Source organism: Ooceraea biroi, chromosome 4 (genome assembly GCF_003672135.1).
Source record: "Ooceraea biroi isolate clonal line C1 chromosome 4, Obir_v5.4, whole genome shotgun sequence".
Classification (NCBI taxonomy): domain Eukaryota; kingdom Metazoa; phylum Arthropoda; class Insecta; order Hymenoptera; family Formicidae; genus Ooceraea; species Ooceraea biroi.
The window spans coordinates 11,867,072-11,885,662 of NC_039509.1; the positions used below are offsets into that span (position 1 = coordinate 11,867,072).

Consider the following 18,591-nt stretch of genomic DNA (forward strand, 5'->3'; position numbering starts at 1 on the left):
TAGCCGTTAGAAATTTTTTTTCCGAGAAGTTCTGAGTTGTTGATATCTATATTTTTTATATTGCCTAGAGTTCTCTGCTATTGAAAATACCGTAAACTCAGAAATGAAAAAGTTCTAGCACTTAGAAATTTTAGCCTTCAGTAACCTTGAATGATTTTGATCCGTAGATCAATGTGCGCATCTTCAAACGCTCTACTAGATGGTACGTAAAAAAACATATCATACCATTTAAAAAAACGAGGTTGACCTTCATATGACCTCTATGCGTCCACCTAATAAAAAATTATTCAGAACAAATTATGTGTCCCTCGAAACCATGCAAGTTTGGTCTGACACATTTTTTTCTATCACCAATAACAGCGGAGATATTCAGGTGGCCTGTTTTAGGTGCCTCACCCTGTATATTTGTATTATATACATAAAATTAATAGTTTTATAGATTTATAGATAAATATTGTTATTAAATGAAATTTGTCAATTTACTCTGATCGCTAATTGGAAATGTCGGTGACGTTGTGTGATAGATTTGTTTGTAAAATGTAGTCGCGGGGTTACGCAAAAGTTTAATCATCGCTTGACACTGTTAGATTAACAAACTTTATTTAATAAAATTTGAAATGTATAAAATTATTCATCACGCCGCGTGTTGAAATGAGTGTTTTATACCTTGCGTTGATTGCCAATTGTCCGTCAATTGACTCGCTAGAGTGGCGCTTGTGCCATTTCGTATGAAGCATTATTAATCAAACTTCGCGATGGAGTTAAAAATTCAAGAGCTACTTCCGTGTCGTTCGGCTGAAATATGCAAACGCAAGTTCGTCACGTGCAAAATACACACATAAATGTTGCGTCCACGCCGCGATTTCTATCACGTCGAATGAGTCCTAGATTGTTCGCAAATTTCACGAGTCCGGCAAGAGACAATCCCGGATTCTTCGCGAAGAACAGAACCATCGAGCTTTCACAATATACAGAAAACACGCGGAGAGTACGCGGTGGTGCACGTGCAGATGCGAGTGCGGATCGTGGGTGCGAGTTCGAGCGCGATAAAACACTCGTGTGATTTTCGCGTTGCGAACTGCCAGCATTGCGCAGTTTGAATTTTCTATGAAATTAGCCGGAACCATGGCTGCGGAGAATTTCCGCTTTTTTGCACAACCAGTTTGCGTTTCGGATGGGTTAGTTGAACCTGGAGCCTGCGCGCTGTTTCTTCACGCTTCTACGCTCGAGTACAGTAGATAGACAAGCGAAAGGATAGGAGTTTTATTGTGGATACGCGATCGCTCTCAAGAGTATAGTGTGAAAAAGTCAGCAAAAATATGGACGATCCAGACTGACGCTTTTTGCCTTACTGTATGACTATTGTGAGTCCTTTCATTGTGATCCTTTTATGTGCAAATGCATGATACAAAGATCATATCGATTCTATTTAACAGTGCTATCTGCTTGCGTACAGACAGAAAATGTTACCGGGAATAATTCCATCCGCGCGATTTGTCACGTTTTTGTGTGTCGGGATAGCATATCGGGATAGAGATAAAGACGACATTCTGTCAATGTGTTTCGCGTGTTCAGATTTTAAATCTCTTTTTTTGTAATCATTATTCCTCTTCCCTCGAAGAACCGCTATTGCATTGGTTTATGACGTCTCGTGAATCGTCACAAGAGGATGCTTCAACTCATCCATTATCGAGTCGTAACGGAGAACAGGTGCGGGGATCGGAGAAACCGCAACCGCATGGGGGTTTCGTTAGCAGGTCGAAGAAACAACCGTTCTCATTGAACCTATTGCTTCCGGCAGTACCGTCGTTAGAGATTCGAATGAAATCGTCCGGCACTAAACTTTCTTGATAAGCGATTCTGCTTTAGAATATCGCATACGTCGTAGATTGTTTTATCCTTTAAGCTTGAATTGGATACGCAAGTTTCACTGGAATTCTTAAAACTTCTTGTTAATTTTTTACGGAAATTTTAGTTCACGATCAATTATTTTAAAATCATTATAGAGATACAAACGACTTCTTGTTAGGAATCGTTTATTTGACTGGGCCATTGAGAAGTGGGCAATTATATAACATAATAGAGTTCAAGGATTTGGAAAATACGCTTCTTATTCGTTTCTACTAATTGGAACGGAGGGATGATGAGAGAGGAGGCTCAATAAAAGAAGATATAAGTCTTGCTTACTATTCTATATTCTTCACTTTATTATTTCTTAATACGAATGTGATAGGATCTAGAAAAAATAACATAAAATAATAATTTACTGCTTGGAGTTTCGATTTTTATATCATATTTTATGAATATAGGTATTCAATATAATATCTGGAAATCTCTCAAAGCAAACATAAAATATGTTTGGCGTTCTTTGCGAATACATCTATTACCTTGTTCTCCATTTATTCAACTTTTGTGATACTAGCTGCTGGAAGTTTCATAAATCGATACCGAATAACATCTCATATCTAAAAGGCAACTCTCTTTCAGAAACTTATTCAGGAATCACGTTGTAAAATCAAGGTAAGATATTTCTTAAACGGAATCGATAGCTATATCTTTTTATATCGTATTTGTGCGTATTTGTGACGCGATAAAAGGGGAACGTTGAAAGGATTCACAATGATGATACAACACGGCAAGAAAAACCCTAGCCTGCATCGTTTGGAATATAATCTCAGTTTACCCGCATATCGTTCGCGAAACAAAAAAACAAAAAACCAAAACGGAAGCACTCAACGCAAACGTTCAACTGTGTATCTGTCGTTACCGAGGATGAAATCCCGTTATCGGGGTTTGTTCTGTTCGCAGAGAGGGAGGTTTGGTATGAAGCGGCGACGCGGGCGATCGAGACGCGGATCAGGGCTGCAGCCCTGAGCACCAGCGTTACTGGCACGATGCCGCCGACGGGGGTGGCGCGCGGCGTTGTCCTCTTCGTCGGCGACGGCATGGGGATGAGTACCCTCACAGCTGCGAGGATCCTCTCAGGTCAGCGTCGTGGCAATCCGGGCGAGGAGGTGCAACTCGCGTGGGACAGTTTCCCAGCGGTGGCGTTAGCACGGGTGAGTACGAGAGAGATGCACGTGTGTCTTTTTTCTTTCGCCCTTCTATGGCGACGTCGCACGTAAAACCGACGTTTTACGTGCGTTAAATTTATCACGGCGAACTGCCGGACCGGAGCGCGCAGATTGTTAGGTCGGCGAAGTACGCGCGAAACCGGCGTGTTTTACGCGTCAAGCTTGCGCGGAAAATCGAGGGATTGAAAAACAGCTTGCTGCACACGGAAGCGCCATTTCGCAGAGCAGGTTACGCCCCGTAAAACCGAAACTATATATGTACTATAATATTAAATTACACATGATTTACACATACGTTTTTTACGCGCGATGCAGATCGAGCTTTGATTTCTTATTATTTTTCATTAAAAAACTTTTTGTTATAATTTCGATAGTTTTCTCGAACAAGCATGCAATTTTTTCAATTAGGAATAATTGAAGATATGACCTAAACGAATAATATCGCCGAAAGCTTTTATGTAATATCACATTGTTTTTCTTTTTTCTTTTTTTGAAAGATTACCATGCGGATAAACTCGAAAAATCGCTGACTCATTTATAATTAGCGGTGCGCGCGAAGAAGAAAATCATATGTGCTGAATTCACTTCGTTAAGGCAGCAGGGTATTTGTATGCAAATTTAATCGAAATGCGTGTACACACATTTCTACGCGGATTACAGATTACATATTCGCGTTTTAATTAAGCTCATGGTCAAGCGCCTCCGCGTTCACTTTTTATTTTCCATTCTTTGCTTCGTGGACATCTTGTCCGTTGTAAACTACAAGTAAAAATATAAAAATTCATGCTTAATCAGCGCTATTAACGTGAAACGTGTGAGTTTTGTTTTATCAGCGATCTTGTCCTGGCTCTTGTATTATATTATATCGCTTGATTTTTCCATCTCGTGGCGTGCGTTACATTTTCTCGTCAACCCTCTTTCGAATTTCCCTTGATTTCTCCCTTGATTTCGCCCTGGAGGGCAAAGGCGACGGACTGAAATAAACTTTTGTCAAAGGGCCTCCGGGATTGAAAGAACCACCGCTCAAAAATTCTTGCTTTTAAGATGCACAGTTTCTTGTGACAAAATTGTAAATTTACCACAAGTTTCTCATTTGTCATTCTTATCATAATTTTAGTTTACTAGTTTGATAAAAAATGAAAATTTTCTGAGAATAAATATCCAAGCAACTTCTTTGATCTCGCAAGTAAGAATCACAAGAACAGAACATGGCTATTTCGAACGTACTTATCACTCTGGGCACGTTTGCCACATTAGGAAATTCTATCTAGACTTGCATAATTAAAAACGAGTTTTGAAATTTTACGTAAGAAAAAAGGAAACAGTACGCTTGACATCGCATTACAACAAGATCAAAGTGCACTCTTAATCTTAAAATTGTACATGGTACTACAACTGACCTACTGTCGAAAATTGTTTTCTGCAAGTGGTTTCGAAACATCCATCACGGATGATATTAGTGTTTGCGCATGAATGTACGGTTGTACGAGTATACGTTATTCCTCACATGTTTGTTCATTCCTCGTGCGTCATTCTGTTTCTCTATTTATCGTATTAGGCATAGTTCCTCGTACTTTTCTTTCCAATCGTTTCCTTCAAGCAACTTATATCGGAGCTATCGATAATACCGAGCACGAAACTTTTCAGCAGAATCGATTTCGTACACTTGCTCCACATTGATTGCGGAGTTTATTATTCGGTGATGTAATCTACCTCTTCGTTTTCTCGTGTTGGAGCCGAGCAAACTAAAATTCATTAAAGATTTTTAGAGATCCGCAAGAATTCTAGAAAATGTACAAACACATGCTTGGACTCAACTAAAATTTGATAAACTAAACTTTTATTATCCAGTTCGGCCGTATCTTTCTGCAGTATCTTGCAGCGCAATCAATTCGCGAATTAGAAAGAACGAATTTCGTAAAATATTTGTAAGACATTAAATACATTTTCAACTTGAACATTCTTTCAAGGTTACGTTGTTTTTATTGAGTCGCCCAGATGTCGGTTATCCCGCTGTTGCATTATCCCTCGATGGCGGAGGCTGAATATTTTCCTGACGATTTCGTGAACTGAGCGATTTGCGTTTCTGTTGTCCCATGACGCACGGGACCTTTTCTTTACACCCATAATTTCTCTTGTCCTTTGTCAAGTGGTATTATCGTTTCTCGTAGCTCTCGCCCATTCTTCTCTAGTGCTTTCCTCCCTAGGTGACACACCTGGAAAACGTTGTTGGTCGGAAACAAAGTTCCTCGAATAGTCCCTTGGAATTTCCTCGGAGGACTAAACCGGCGTTGATAGAGCACTTGTTTATTCTCGCGTGGATGTAAGCCGCACAGCGTGTATACAGCACTCTATAAACGAAAACGAAGTACAAGCCCCGTATATATGTAAATACGGGTTTTAGGAGATCATATTTAGTCTGCAGCAGGGAAGTTAGTTTAGCGTGCAATTCCTATGGCTAGATACGTGCGATGTGGGATTCGTTTCTCATCGTATATAATACTATAAGACACAAATTGGTTTATAATCGTTGTTCTTTATTATGAAGAATACAGTGTCGAGGATTGGAGTCAGAACGGTCACTCGCTTTATTATCACTTTCCGGGCTTCTCGTTACGGTTGCTCTTCGCCGATGTTACCAAATTACTAAACGTCGAATGTCTCCGCAAGCAAGCGAATTTATACTTTCCTCTGTGGCCTTGTTAGATGTCAACAGAAGACGGCAAACAGGTGATCGATAGACACAAACGTGATAAATAGAATTTCAAATTCGAGCAACGCAACGTCGAATGCCTACAATACATAAAAAAATATTCATGATTTTTTATGCATTGAGACACATTGCGCCCTTCGTAATCGTATTAATCCGTATTAATTTAACTTTTCGCGCGTATCGCGTGCGCGGTGCACGCGATTAACTCTCTACCTTTAAGCAGGCGTCAAACGATCATTAAATTACACGACACTTACACGATTGGGTATACACTTCGACGGTAACGCGCACATCACCAGCATAACGATTTATTGTCGAAACACCTAGCATGACATTTATCAGGATAATAATTAATTGTGGGTTACGTAGTCGCGGATGACTAATGGTCGAGTTGCTGCGGCGCATTAAACAGGTATCGATCACACGTGCGATCACGTATTTGTTATCTTTGAAATCTTTACATATCGAATTCATAATTTTTCCAAACTTCGCTAAAATTTCGATAATGAAAAGCATGTTTCGATCGAGAGGGCTAAATTAATATTTTTATATTATCTGTTATTGAAATTGTATAATTGATAATTAATAAATATTAATATACTATATATTAATATTAATATAGTAAGTTAGATATAATAACATAATGATAACGAAATAATATATAGAACTTATTGCAAAATTAATAATTAAATCTTTTTAACAAATAAATGAAAAGAAGTTACTTGAACACATAATACAACTATAACGCAAAATGATCAGTGAATAATTAAAAGCGTTAAGCTTTTTTCGTATCGTACTGAATGTATGTAGTGGCTAAGGAACATAAAAATTGCTACAATGAAAATAGGTTACAGTAATAACGTTTTTTTGAAAAAAACCGTAATAGAGTAAATTACTGAAATGGAGTTCTAGCCCTATAAAAGATTTTTGCGGACACGTGCTGATTACGTTCATTTCTTGCGTGTAGTACTCAAAAGTACTATGCGCTGTTAAATTTTTGAATTCTCTTTTTTTAACATAGTGTGACCACCATGAGAGATACAAAGAGTCGGGCGCCGAGTCAAAGCGAAAGCGAGTTTCTATCCATCTTCTCCCCCGTAACCCTCCCCGGGTCTGCAAACAAAAATAATTCCGCACTCGAAACGCTCGTCCGTTGACACGTTTTTCATCGCAAATTGCGTCAATTTAATCGAGACACGGTCCACTAAATATCGGACAAATTGCGCAAAATTCACAATCGCGTGTTTCATTTTGCATTGCTTTACCATGAACTCTTTCTCTCACATAGTTGCGAAATTACGTTTAGGAGAGAACTCTTTCAAACGACGTTAACGCAGTGGTATTTTGTGATTAATCGTTTAGTTTAAAACCCAAGTTCCTTTTAAATTTGATCTTGCAGGATGGAAATGATGGGCAAATACATACGCGAAGATGAAATATTATGCTTTATATTAATTTTTACGATTTTACTTACTTCTTTTTCATAAAATTCTTTTGATTCTTTCCTTGATTCCTACACAAAATGTATCTACACATAAAAAATGATTTTTGTCAAATTACAAGATTTCTTTCTTTTCAACATAATGCTATAATTTTCTCACATTTTATTTTTTAGATGATTTTAATTCTCACTTCTGCATTATTAAATACACGTATAATGCAACATCATTGCATTTGCTTTAGATATTCAAAATTAAAGATTCTTTACCTTTCTCGATTCAGTTTTTATTGTGGACCGTTCTTTGTGCGGGATTAATCTCGGTATAAGTAAAAACACAATAAATCTGGCACGAGTTGACACTTTCCCAACGCGATGGAGCGTACCGCTGTGATTTTCTCTTCCTGCTCGCATGTATGCATAACACGTTCCATGCATATTGCGATTCCGCGAGATGTTTCCATCCGCGATCTCCCGGGACGACCGAAAAGCGAAAATACATTATAACAAACGACTCGTTTCCGGCGACCGTGGCCAGCACGTATCGTGAACAAATGAAAGGCTTGGAAACACAACTAATGAAACTTGCAAATTGGTCACGTACAATGGTAAGGATCGACGAGAAATTTGCAGTTTGATGGCACGACGAACTCGACGAGCGTTATTGCGAAACAATAATTCGCCGATCACCGACCGGTCGCAGCAAATTGATCATAATATTTCACGTGAAGAAAATGCCACGATTCTGAGTTTACGTCTCAACAGACGAAATGCATGGCACACGTATATCACGTTCATGCCAACAATATGCAATGTGTAATCAAATTGCGATCGAAACGCGATTTATCGAATGTAAATGTACACTTTTACAGTTTGTTAACATAATATGTCGTGATGAGTAACTAATTTGAAAATAATTTGGAAAATAATTTTTATTTTGTAAACTAAAACTTTAAATTGAATAAAGATTGAGAACGTGTTGAAAAAATTTCTATTTTAACTCTGAATTTTTTGATATATGTATGATATATTTTATTTACGTTTGTTAATACTAACAAAACACGTAATAATATATTTTATTCTTTTTGTTGAGGAAGCAAAAAACATCATTGAAAATTTCATATCCCATCACTGTTTTAGGTAAATTTTTGCAAATTAAAAAATTTATAATTCTGTGTCATAACTTTTTATTTACGTACTTATTTTACGCACATATTTTATATTTTTTTAGCTGTCTTTTTTTAGAACTGGATACGTTTTTTCGTATGGGACAAATATGTAAATCTTTGAATAAACCGAATTTTTATGCAACGTTAATTCTCACACATTTAAAAAGTATCTCATGAAGCATAAAACCATAATGTCATATAAAGTGAAATATTATGGAAGTTTTTTCCTCGATATAAAAGTTTGTTATTTGATGCAATGAATATTTATAGCTATGCATTGTTTATTAAATAAGTAAAATTTTAGTTCATTATGTGTGAAAATTTTTCTTGATATTTAACAATATGTAGCTTTTAATTAGTACATCATTTATATCAGTAATACATTTTATTCAGGTATTTATTTTTAAAATTCACTTTTCTTTTTATATCATTTATAAATTAAAATCAAAATTGTGAAATAGAATTTATATAATTTATCACACACAAAAAATATGTTTTTAACATTAATTAATCCTTTATTCATCTTTAAAATTAATTAGCGCTTTAGAATTTCATTACTGATTTTGCCACGGTTTTTTTGCGGGCAGCTAAAATATGAAATTTTGCAATAAAAATCATTTGCGAATCACATATGTTACTAATGCCTTATAAATTTTACAATTATGGTTTTAATTATTATTTTTATGTCAGTTCTATGTTATTTGGACATTACATCACGCGAAATACGTGTATGGAAACAGATAGAATAACAGATAGCTGTAACGCTACAATATCACTCTCATGAATCATACTGGAATGTGTTTCACGCATATTCCTGGCTGTCTCCGTAACGCTTAAGATAGATTTATATAGCCTTCGTGACCTTAACGTGCATACAAGCTTGAAATTTAATAAAATATATCCAGATGATCGAGAGAAGTCATCAAGAATTTGTCAAGACTATTAAATATATATTTTGTCATGAATATATTTTATCATGATAAAAACATATACGAATACAGGCATATATGGAACGCCAAAATAATCGTAGATGATCAACGTTTGTTGCATGTCGCTACATTAATTTTTCATCAAGTTATGGCATTCAAATATCGCGTTTTTAATAAATGCAGTAACATGTGCACGTGATCTGTTATGTCACTCTTACATAATCATTATACTCAGCAGATCAGCTGATCAGCTGATTAGAGAAGTGGTAGTTTTCCTTCGATAGGGTTAAATCACATGACTATCTTCAGTAGCTACTCGTATCGCTAGATCGTAATCATGGACCCATATATAATTATTGATATCTTTACACAGAAAAATCGCAATGAGCTGAAACAAATTTCATTGGAAAGCTGAGAGTCAAGCGCTTCTGATGAGCTCATAATCATGTATCTCAGATAATTAGTTTGCGAAATATCATTGATTAACTATAAAAATAAAATTATTTTCGTTCCAAAATTTGATCACGGCGTAGAAAACTATTATAGAAATCATCTTATGTTCAAACGATGATATATCTTGATTTAGAGAAATCGATATGAAGTAAAGTAACGACATGAAATGAAATCGATTGAAAATTGTCCGTTTGCAATAATATCAGAATCAAATCCAACAAACGAGTATTCGTACGAATTATTCTGTATGTAAAAAATTTAATGTGATATAGTTTTATTAATATTTTTCATATAAAGTTCTTTTCAAAGAACAATTTTTGAAAAATAATAAATAATAACACGTAGCGCATAACATATGTGTATTGTTATAGTATATAAGTTGACTGTACATATAACAAATATGTTCTTTTTAAGCTAGTAGTCTGTTTTAGTCGCAATAAGATATATAAAGTTATTTTAAATTAAAGAAAACGGAAGTTTGTAAATGTTGCTTCTCTCCTACTTTATTATATCGGCGCTTGTTTAGTACATGTGTGTGTGTGTGTGTGTGCCGCGGGCTTCTATTTGCGAAGAAATTGGATTTAAGAGGCACGCACCTCATAAGCTCTTTCTGGTTACGCTCAGCTATGCTAGGAAAATCGCATCTCCACAAGTTTCTTGAAAGTGCCCTTTATTGAAGTTCTCCTGTTTGTATTTTCGTATTTGATCTCTGCTACTTTCACGGATTTGCTTCCTACTTGCATGCTCTTAAAGGTTTAAGCTTGTGCCTCTGCTAAGCACTTCATACTTTCGCACGAGCAATTTTAGGATAAACGTAGAACCAGAGATAACAGAAATTGCAAACTTGTTCGTAAATACCATAGGTTACGCTAAAACGGCATAATTACGTAAAACATCTAGGAACCCAATTTTCAGGCAGCTCCAGATCGCGATAAAAGCAATAAAAAGATTATGTGAATGTTAAAATTGCCTCTAAAAAATTCTAAAAGCTCTTGTATTATCTATGTGTCTATGCGCAGTTTCTCTCTTGGTTGTGCGATAACTCTTGCAGTTGTAATCTAGATTGCATTGTTACTTAAATATCATCAAATGGCATAACACAAAAATACAAATAACATAATTACATATAATAATATTACGATTATATTTTAAAGTGATCGTGTTTCATAAATATTATTTTATACATTACCATTATTAACTCATTTTAATTATCCATTAGTAATAAGTAATCACTTCTACATATATTCATGTTACCTTGCTATATAGCAGCCATTCTCTGTGTTATTTTGCATTGGTACAGAGAGATAATTACGCATTACCATTATTTGATTTGGTATTTATTCGGTTGACGTTTTACAACGGATAAGCATCCGACACTTCAAAGCTGCTGCATGAATTATACACTTGTAGAATGTCATTTTATGCCATTCGAGTTTGTCTAATTTTCCAGCGCGATATCAAATTGAGGCAAATTACTCGCCAATGATATTTTATATCAGCACATAACAGTAATAGATTATCTCCAGATATAGCAGAGTCGTAACACGAAAAACAGAAAAGGCTCTAGCTTTAAAACTATTGGGTTGGCCAAAAAGTAATTGCGTTTTTTTCTAACAGATGGACATACATATCTTGAAATGTAACTAACTTCATTCTAAACCGCAAATTCATTATGTAGGTTAACAACTCACAGTTCAAGCTTGTTTTAGAAAAAGAAAGTACACGATTTCGTTAACAATTGTTTGTTTGCCGTCGATTTCAAAATGGAAAATCAAAAAGAACATTTTCGTCATATTTTGTTTTATTACTTCCGAAAAGGGAAAAACGCTGTGCAAGCTCATAAAAAGTTATGTCATGTATATGGCGAAGATGCTTTAAAACTGCGGCAGTGTCAAAATTGGTTTACTAACTTTCGATCTGGAGATTTTAATGTGAAAGATGCACCACGCTCAGGAAGGCCAATCGAAATTGATGATGACAAAATAAAGGCACTGATCGATTCCAATCGGCGTTTAACGACACGAGAGATTGCTGAGAATCTTAACATATCGAAATCGAGTGTTGAAAACCATTTAAAACGACTTGGATACATTAGTAAGCTCGATATTTGGGTACCACATGAGCTCAAAGAAATTCATCTCACTAAGCGTATTGACATCTGCGATTCTCTTTTGAAACGTGAGGAAAATGATCTATTTTTGAAACGTATGATAACAGGCGACGAAAAATCGATCGTCTACAACAACGTCAAACGAAAAAGATGGTGGAGCAAGCGTGATGAACCTGCTGAAAGCACTTGAAAAGCAGATATTCACCAAAGAAAGATTATGCTGTCAGTCTGGTGGGACTTTAAAGGTATTGTGTATTTTGAGCTGCTTTCAAGGAATCAAACCATTAATTCAGACGTATACTGTCGTCAACTGGATAAATTAAATGATGCCATCAAACAGAAACGTCGAGAATTGGTGAATCGCAAAGGTGTTGTGTTTCACCATGATAACGCTAGACCACGTACAAGTTTGGTCACTCGTCAAAAATTGTTGCAGCTTGGATGGGATGTGTTACCACATCCACCATATTCGCCAGACCTGGCACCATCAGATTACCATTTGTTTCGTTCTTTGCAAAACGCCTTGAATGGTAAAACCTTTACTGCTGATGAGGATATCAAATCGTTCTTGGAATTGTTTTTTGCTGAAAAAGATAAGAACTTTTTTGAGCGCGGAATCATGAAGTTGCCTGAAAAATGGCAAAAGATAATCAAACAAAATGGACAATATATTGTTTAATAAAGTTTTTGTTTCCCATGAAAAATTCGCCTTTTATTTATATAAAAAAAACGCAATTACTTTTTGGCCAACCCAATAAATCTGCCGCGTAATACTGATAAAATAAATGAATCAATATTTGAAACCAGATAATGTTTATTACATCGTTATATTTATAAGATTTTATTTATAAGAGAACAGACTAATAAAAATTATAAAAATTAGAAAAAGTTGAAATACATATTTGGAATATTAGAAGCTGAAAGGATAAATTTATTAAGTGACGAATTAAAAATATGAACTCGGTATCCTAATATCGATAGTTTATTAATCAAATCAAATGAAGTAAGTACATTTTTCGTTAGATTTCGTTAGACAGGCTACGATAGTATCAAGGGATATATCAAGAGACAATAATTGAGAAAATATATCTATTCTTCTTCATTAATTAAACTCACACTTTTGATCGAGAATACGACTTACAGAATTCAGAAAAGAAGTTGTTGCTGTGTGTGTGCACTATTTTGTCTGACAAATTGCTGTTTTGTTAGGACCGGAATAACTTCAGTTAATCTTCTCTTCCATCATTCCGTTACATAATGCTATTACTACTACATGAGTTGCGCAATGTACGCTGGCTGCTCACGTTGTTACCAATTAAAGTACTGGACACGATTTGCATACGCACGTGTTATCGTGACGTTAGCGGCTGTAAACTTTGGCGGACTGTCGAACAGCTCGCGTTTCCACGAAAGTTTTGCATCAGAGCGCTTGTTTTTAGTATTAATATTGCGGTCGATTCCCAAGGTATCGGAACAATATTGTGGATTTGTGGGTAGCACAATATTGCAAAAATTAGATTTCTACGATCAAAGTTAACCAGAAATTGACGCGAGAGAGATTTGTACCATTGCGAAAGCCATTTACGCCATTTTATTCTAAAAACTAATTGAATAGAGATTTTCGGATTTTATATAGCTGCATGCATACGCACGAAATAATAGAAGGATGAGAAATGAGATAGCTATGTGAACACAAAGATGAGAAAGAGAAGAATTAAATGTCTAAACGATCGCTAAGTTAGTCATTTTGAATTGCGAATTAAAAATAAATTTCTCAGATTTTACATACATATAAAAACGTATAAGAACTAATGATTTTTCATCAATAAAAATAGATTATAGCTCGTAACACACTTATAAAAGAGTGCCAGAAGCTATACAAGCCAGAAAACGAACAGACAATTAGGGACAGAGAATTATGAAGTCGATAACTGAACTTCCGTCATTCAAGATGGAACTGTCAAAACAGCGTTCGATCGTGAAAACATGTCGCACTTTCTAGAAGTGCTTCACACAGCGTGGTATATGTGGGTTAATCATTTCTAGCTTGCGGCCGAGAATTAGTTGCGCGGTTGCATTTTTAATCATGCCGGGCGTCACGTCTTAATATCTCGCGTACATCTCGCACAGCGAAGTCAGCGTGTACCAGTCCATGTCGACTTTCGTAGCCGTCAATAGTCATAAAATTGAACGGAATGCATCTGCTTTATATTCATGAATTCGTCACCTAGGCTGATATCTGCCGTCGAAGTTTCTATCGGTCTCCCACGGCGGATATTAAAGTGATAACGACTCGGCTAATGTGAGAATCGGAAAATTTACGGTTAACTGTTTCGCTCGTTGCTCACGATCGTCGGTTTGGTCCCGCTAATGAATCCCCGTGACTTTAAGTGCTCGGCGTCACGTGTCGCAACCGGAAGTGAGAGGTAATTCGAAGGTACTTGGATGGAACAGTAGTATAAGTCAACAATAGGAAGTCACGTGTAAAGGATGTTGAAGTAGCACTCGCGTACTCTTGTAATTCTTTCGATATTGGCGCAGTTTTATTCTCTATTTCACTGCACAGTTTTTAATTAATTTTTCAATTAAGTGGATTCATTTCTAATTCCAATTTCTAATCCTAATCTTATGATAAAATAATATACTTATGCTCTTTTCCGTGTGTACACGTGTAAAAGCTTTTAACGACTTTGTAAAATTGCACATGAAAGATGTATCTTGTTGTAATACTTCGAGATTATTTCGTGGGTTTTGGAGCGTGGGTAATACGGGCGCGCTAATGCGCGTCCATTAAACGAAATGTTAACGACAGCAAATAGCTTCATTTGTTATGTTAAGCATCGATAAGCCTGCCGATGCTTACGAGTACACCCGGGTTTTGGGAGCCGAGTTGTGATAGTATATGGAGGGATTAGAAGTATCCATTGAAAATTTGAAATATCAGACTGCTGCAAAGTTGAATCTCGTATTCGATGTGTAAGTTTTGCAAAATGATTTTATGAATTGAACGTTTTATGGTTATCAATTGTTACATATCACGCGAGAGAGTGGCATTATTTTAAAGAATTGATGATTCAACTCCCTGAAGATATTTTTAGTTTCTGCAAACACGATGAATCATGAAGATTGATACATAGCATCAACGTAATGGAAATAAAGTATTAGTACATAAAATCCGAGGTTTAAAATTTAAAAAAAGAATCTGTTACTTTTACCACTAAAATCTTTTAATTATAACGGTATTGTTGAATTAGCTTCTCTTATTGAAAACAATATTACAACTTACAAATTGTTTTCATTAATTAAACTTTAATCCTTTTTCGGGAGCATTAAGATATCTGATGCGACATTTTATTTACAATCTAACAGTTTTTTCGATAAAATACGTCGAGGTGCAATAAATATTGTTATCTCTTTCGAGGCGTAAATCCTTTGTTAACTCCTGTTAGGTACTAGAGTCTCCTATCCTATCCGGGACAATAGATCGTCTTGGAAATCCCACTGCGACCCAGCACAGCTCACCGACGAGATCAATCTTTCTTTCTCATGTCCTTTGAACCTCGGTCTATTACTTGATAACAAGATGCACCGCGATAGAATACAGCTTATTAGATTCATGAACTATATACGTGATCGTCAAGTTGTAAAAAGTAAGTCTAAAACTATCTATAAATGTAAGGGATAATAGTTATAAGGTAGTATTTAGACGTTTCTCTAGAAAGATTACTCGTATGGAGTACAAAGTGCTTAAGTTTAGAATTCTCAAAAATTGAGGTTTATGTGTAATGTGGATAAAAAATGTTCTATCCATATTATTTAGACATAAAAAATGCAGCATATAATTCGTATTATCTACTAGAAATAATGTATCTCATCACGTAATCTATTGATTGTATTTATTTTGCCGAGAGAATATCTGCGTATTCTATATAAATTTATAAAAAATTTATAATCGTTATAGTCGTATATTTTTATATCGGAAACGAGATAAAATAACAGCGCGTGAGAGTGAGAACAAACGGAAGATAGATGAAAACGGAATGATTCAGTCAAATAAGTTATTCTTCCAGTTGTAAAATTGAAAAAAAGTTCCCCGAGATTTTCATTCATATACCGGTATCATCCTGAATTATTCAATATGCAAGCGCATCAGTATCGTATTTCATACGATCCGCCTTGTAGCGAGGATCTAATATCATTATATTATATCAGGATATCACAGCTGGCTGTGTAATTTGCATCACTCACGTTACCGGGACTGCGACCAAACTCTTCGACGTGATCTACAATAAAAGCGACGCGTATGACTGAAATCATTACCTCGCGCTGAATAATTAACACGTGAACTATACAAGATTATCAAGGAGCATCGTGCAGCTAAAAGCGTGCTCGGCGAAAAGCGCAGACAGTTTCACTTACAAATTCAACGGCCGTGTAATCCGCGCTTCGAGACAAGGAGACTGATGTGAATAGCTCCCAAGTGGCACGAATGAACCGTGCATCGAACGTGGGGCACGGGAGAAGACAAAGAGAGCTTCTACTAATGACTAATCGCTCTTTGACCGTGTTCCTTCTCTTGTACCTAAGCAGAAACTAATAGCACCCGCTCGCCCGTAAACCATTTCTGCATTTAAATCAGCACAGAATCTGAGAGTGCTCCGACGAATATTCTCGGTACTATTCATTGTTCATCGACGTCAGAATATATTAGAGTTTTAGCGAGTGCAATTTCTGCATCAGAAATTTATCACTATTTGAGTAAATAAAGCGTAATTGAAATAATTCGTATTACACTCTTTTTATTTTTAATAAAGTCAGTTTTTCTCTTGATGTAAATGAAGTAATTAGAAATTAGACATTTTCAATTGTGCATTTACGATGTGGATCTTAAAAAAATTTGATGTAAGAAAAATTACAAGCGTTATAATCTGACAATTAATTTTTAAAGGAATCAATTTTACACAGACAAATTAATTAATGCTATTATTAAATGATTGCTTAACTTCGCAAAAGGGTGTAAATGCCATTTGCGAGAATAGTCATGAAGTAAAAGACGAGTGCAAAGAATGTAAAGCGAAAACGCAAATTGACGTTACAAAGACCAATAATGGCCGCAAGAGGATGATTGCTAAGTACTATTAATCAATGTTAAAGCGAGGGATGATTTGATGGTGTAATGAATTGTGCCGTACTCAACCGATATTACTCCGTGCTTGATGAGATGTTACACGAAGGAATTGCGAGCATTTCCCAAGTGGGAGTGGAGAAATTTCCGGAATTGAGGGCAATTCCGTCAACTGTGTCGCAGTTGATCCTTGTCAGCGTGCTGAGTAATACTGATTAACCTTGGATAATCTTTGACATGAAAAACTTTTCATGATGTACTAACATTGATATTATACCTTAACAAAATATTTTTCAACAGAATTTTTTAATTTCTCTATTTGTGTGTAAGATGTATAATATACCTATAAAATGCAAATTTTCATTATTTTAATATATTTATATTTCAACAGTTATTCACACAATTATCTTTTCATTTTGTACGTTTATATTAAAAATAAGTAATTAGTATTTTTTTTCTTATAAAATATGATATATTTTAATATCACTTTTCCAATTATTCGGTTCGGTATTATATGATATTGTTTCTGTCCATATTTTTTTATATTTATAGTTATATTTTCTAAAATCCAAGCTAAATTTATCCAACGTAAAATATTCAGGCGAAATTAGAATTTTAGGGAAGCTACATAAAATCCGTGTAAGATGAATTTCTTCCTTGCAAAATTGTACTGTGGCTCCCGTTCTTCCGGAGATATATGAATACTTGAATATGATGTAATTGGAGAAATATGTTCCTCGCAAATTAAATGCACTAAAAAATTTATTATCAACAATTCTCACGATGAATGTATGAGAAAACCGGTGGAAAGCTGGCTTACATAGCTTACATAGCGAAAACCAGAAAACAAAGTGGGACGTTGAAAAATAAAAATCTTTCGTGGAATTTAACATTGCTGGTAACTTTTGGCAATGAATAAATCAATAACTTGCGCTCTTTTTGTTGATTTTCTCTGTATCAAAATATATCTTTGAAATTATTCTAAAGCGATTATATATGCGCAATAAAAACTAATTAACAACGAAACAAATAACAATGAAAAATAAATAAAGCTATAAATGATTAATTAATGTTAAATATCCTGCCTATCGAGATTATTTCACAGAAATTTCTCTGACTCTGACCGTTATAATATCAACGAAAATCAAATGTACTACGTAAGAGGCTCCGCGATGAATTGTTACATGAGATGCTTTATGGCCGATATTACTCATCCGGAGTTAACGCCCGTATCGTCAAGTGCACGGTGCCAAAATAGGACTATGCGCGGTCTCAACGATGCGCCGTTATATTCCGAACAGAATATAATTATGCGGAAACATTCTGCCGTTTGTTTTCCGAATAGCATTCGCCGTACTCCTGGTAAAATACGGTCGTTGAAATTGTAATTAATCGACGACGCGGCGCGCGTAAATAACAGTGACGATACATATAAAAGCGATGGTAGTCTCGGAGGAGTACACGTGAGAGAGAACACCTGGCAGAGGTCCAGGATAATGTTTGGTACTATTCCTGAACGCCGGTCCATCATCGTGAAATCGACAGTTAAATAAGAAACCAAGCCGATGATGATAAAAAAC

General features: G+C 35.6%; 1 protein-coding gene across 4 annotated transcripts in view; it reads left to right on the plus strand.

Annotated features, from left to right (window-relative positions):
* Positions 1–18,591, plus strand: part of LOC105278832 (alkaline phosphatase) — a 181,486-nt gene that overhangs the window by 25,840 nt on the left and 137,055 nt on the right. For all 4 annotated transcript variants that reach the window (XM_011338232.3, XM_026968813.1, XM_011338223.3 and 1 more), the window contains exon 2: positions 2,809–3,059. In XM_011338232.3, the coding sequence (XP_011336534.1) occupies positions 2,895–3,059 (165 nt within the window). In that variant the 5' untranslated portion in view covers positions 2,809–2,894. The remainder of the gene's footprint in view (positions 1–2,808; positions 3,060–18,591) is intronic.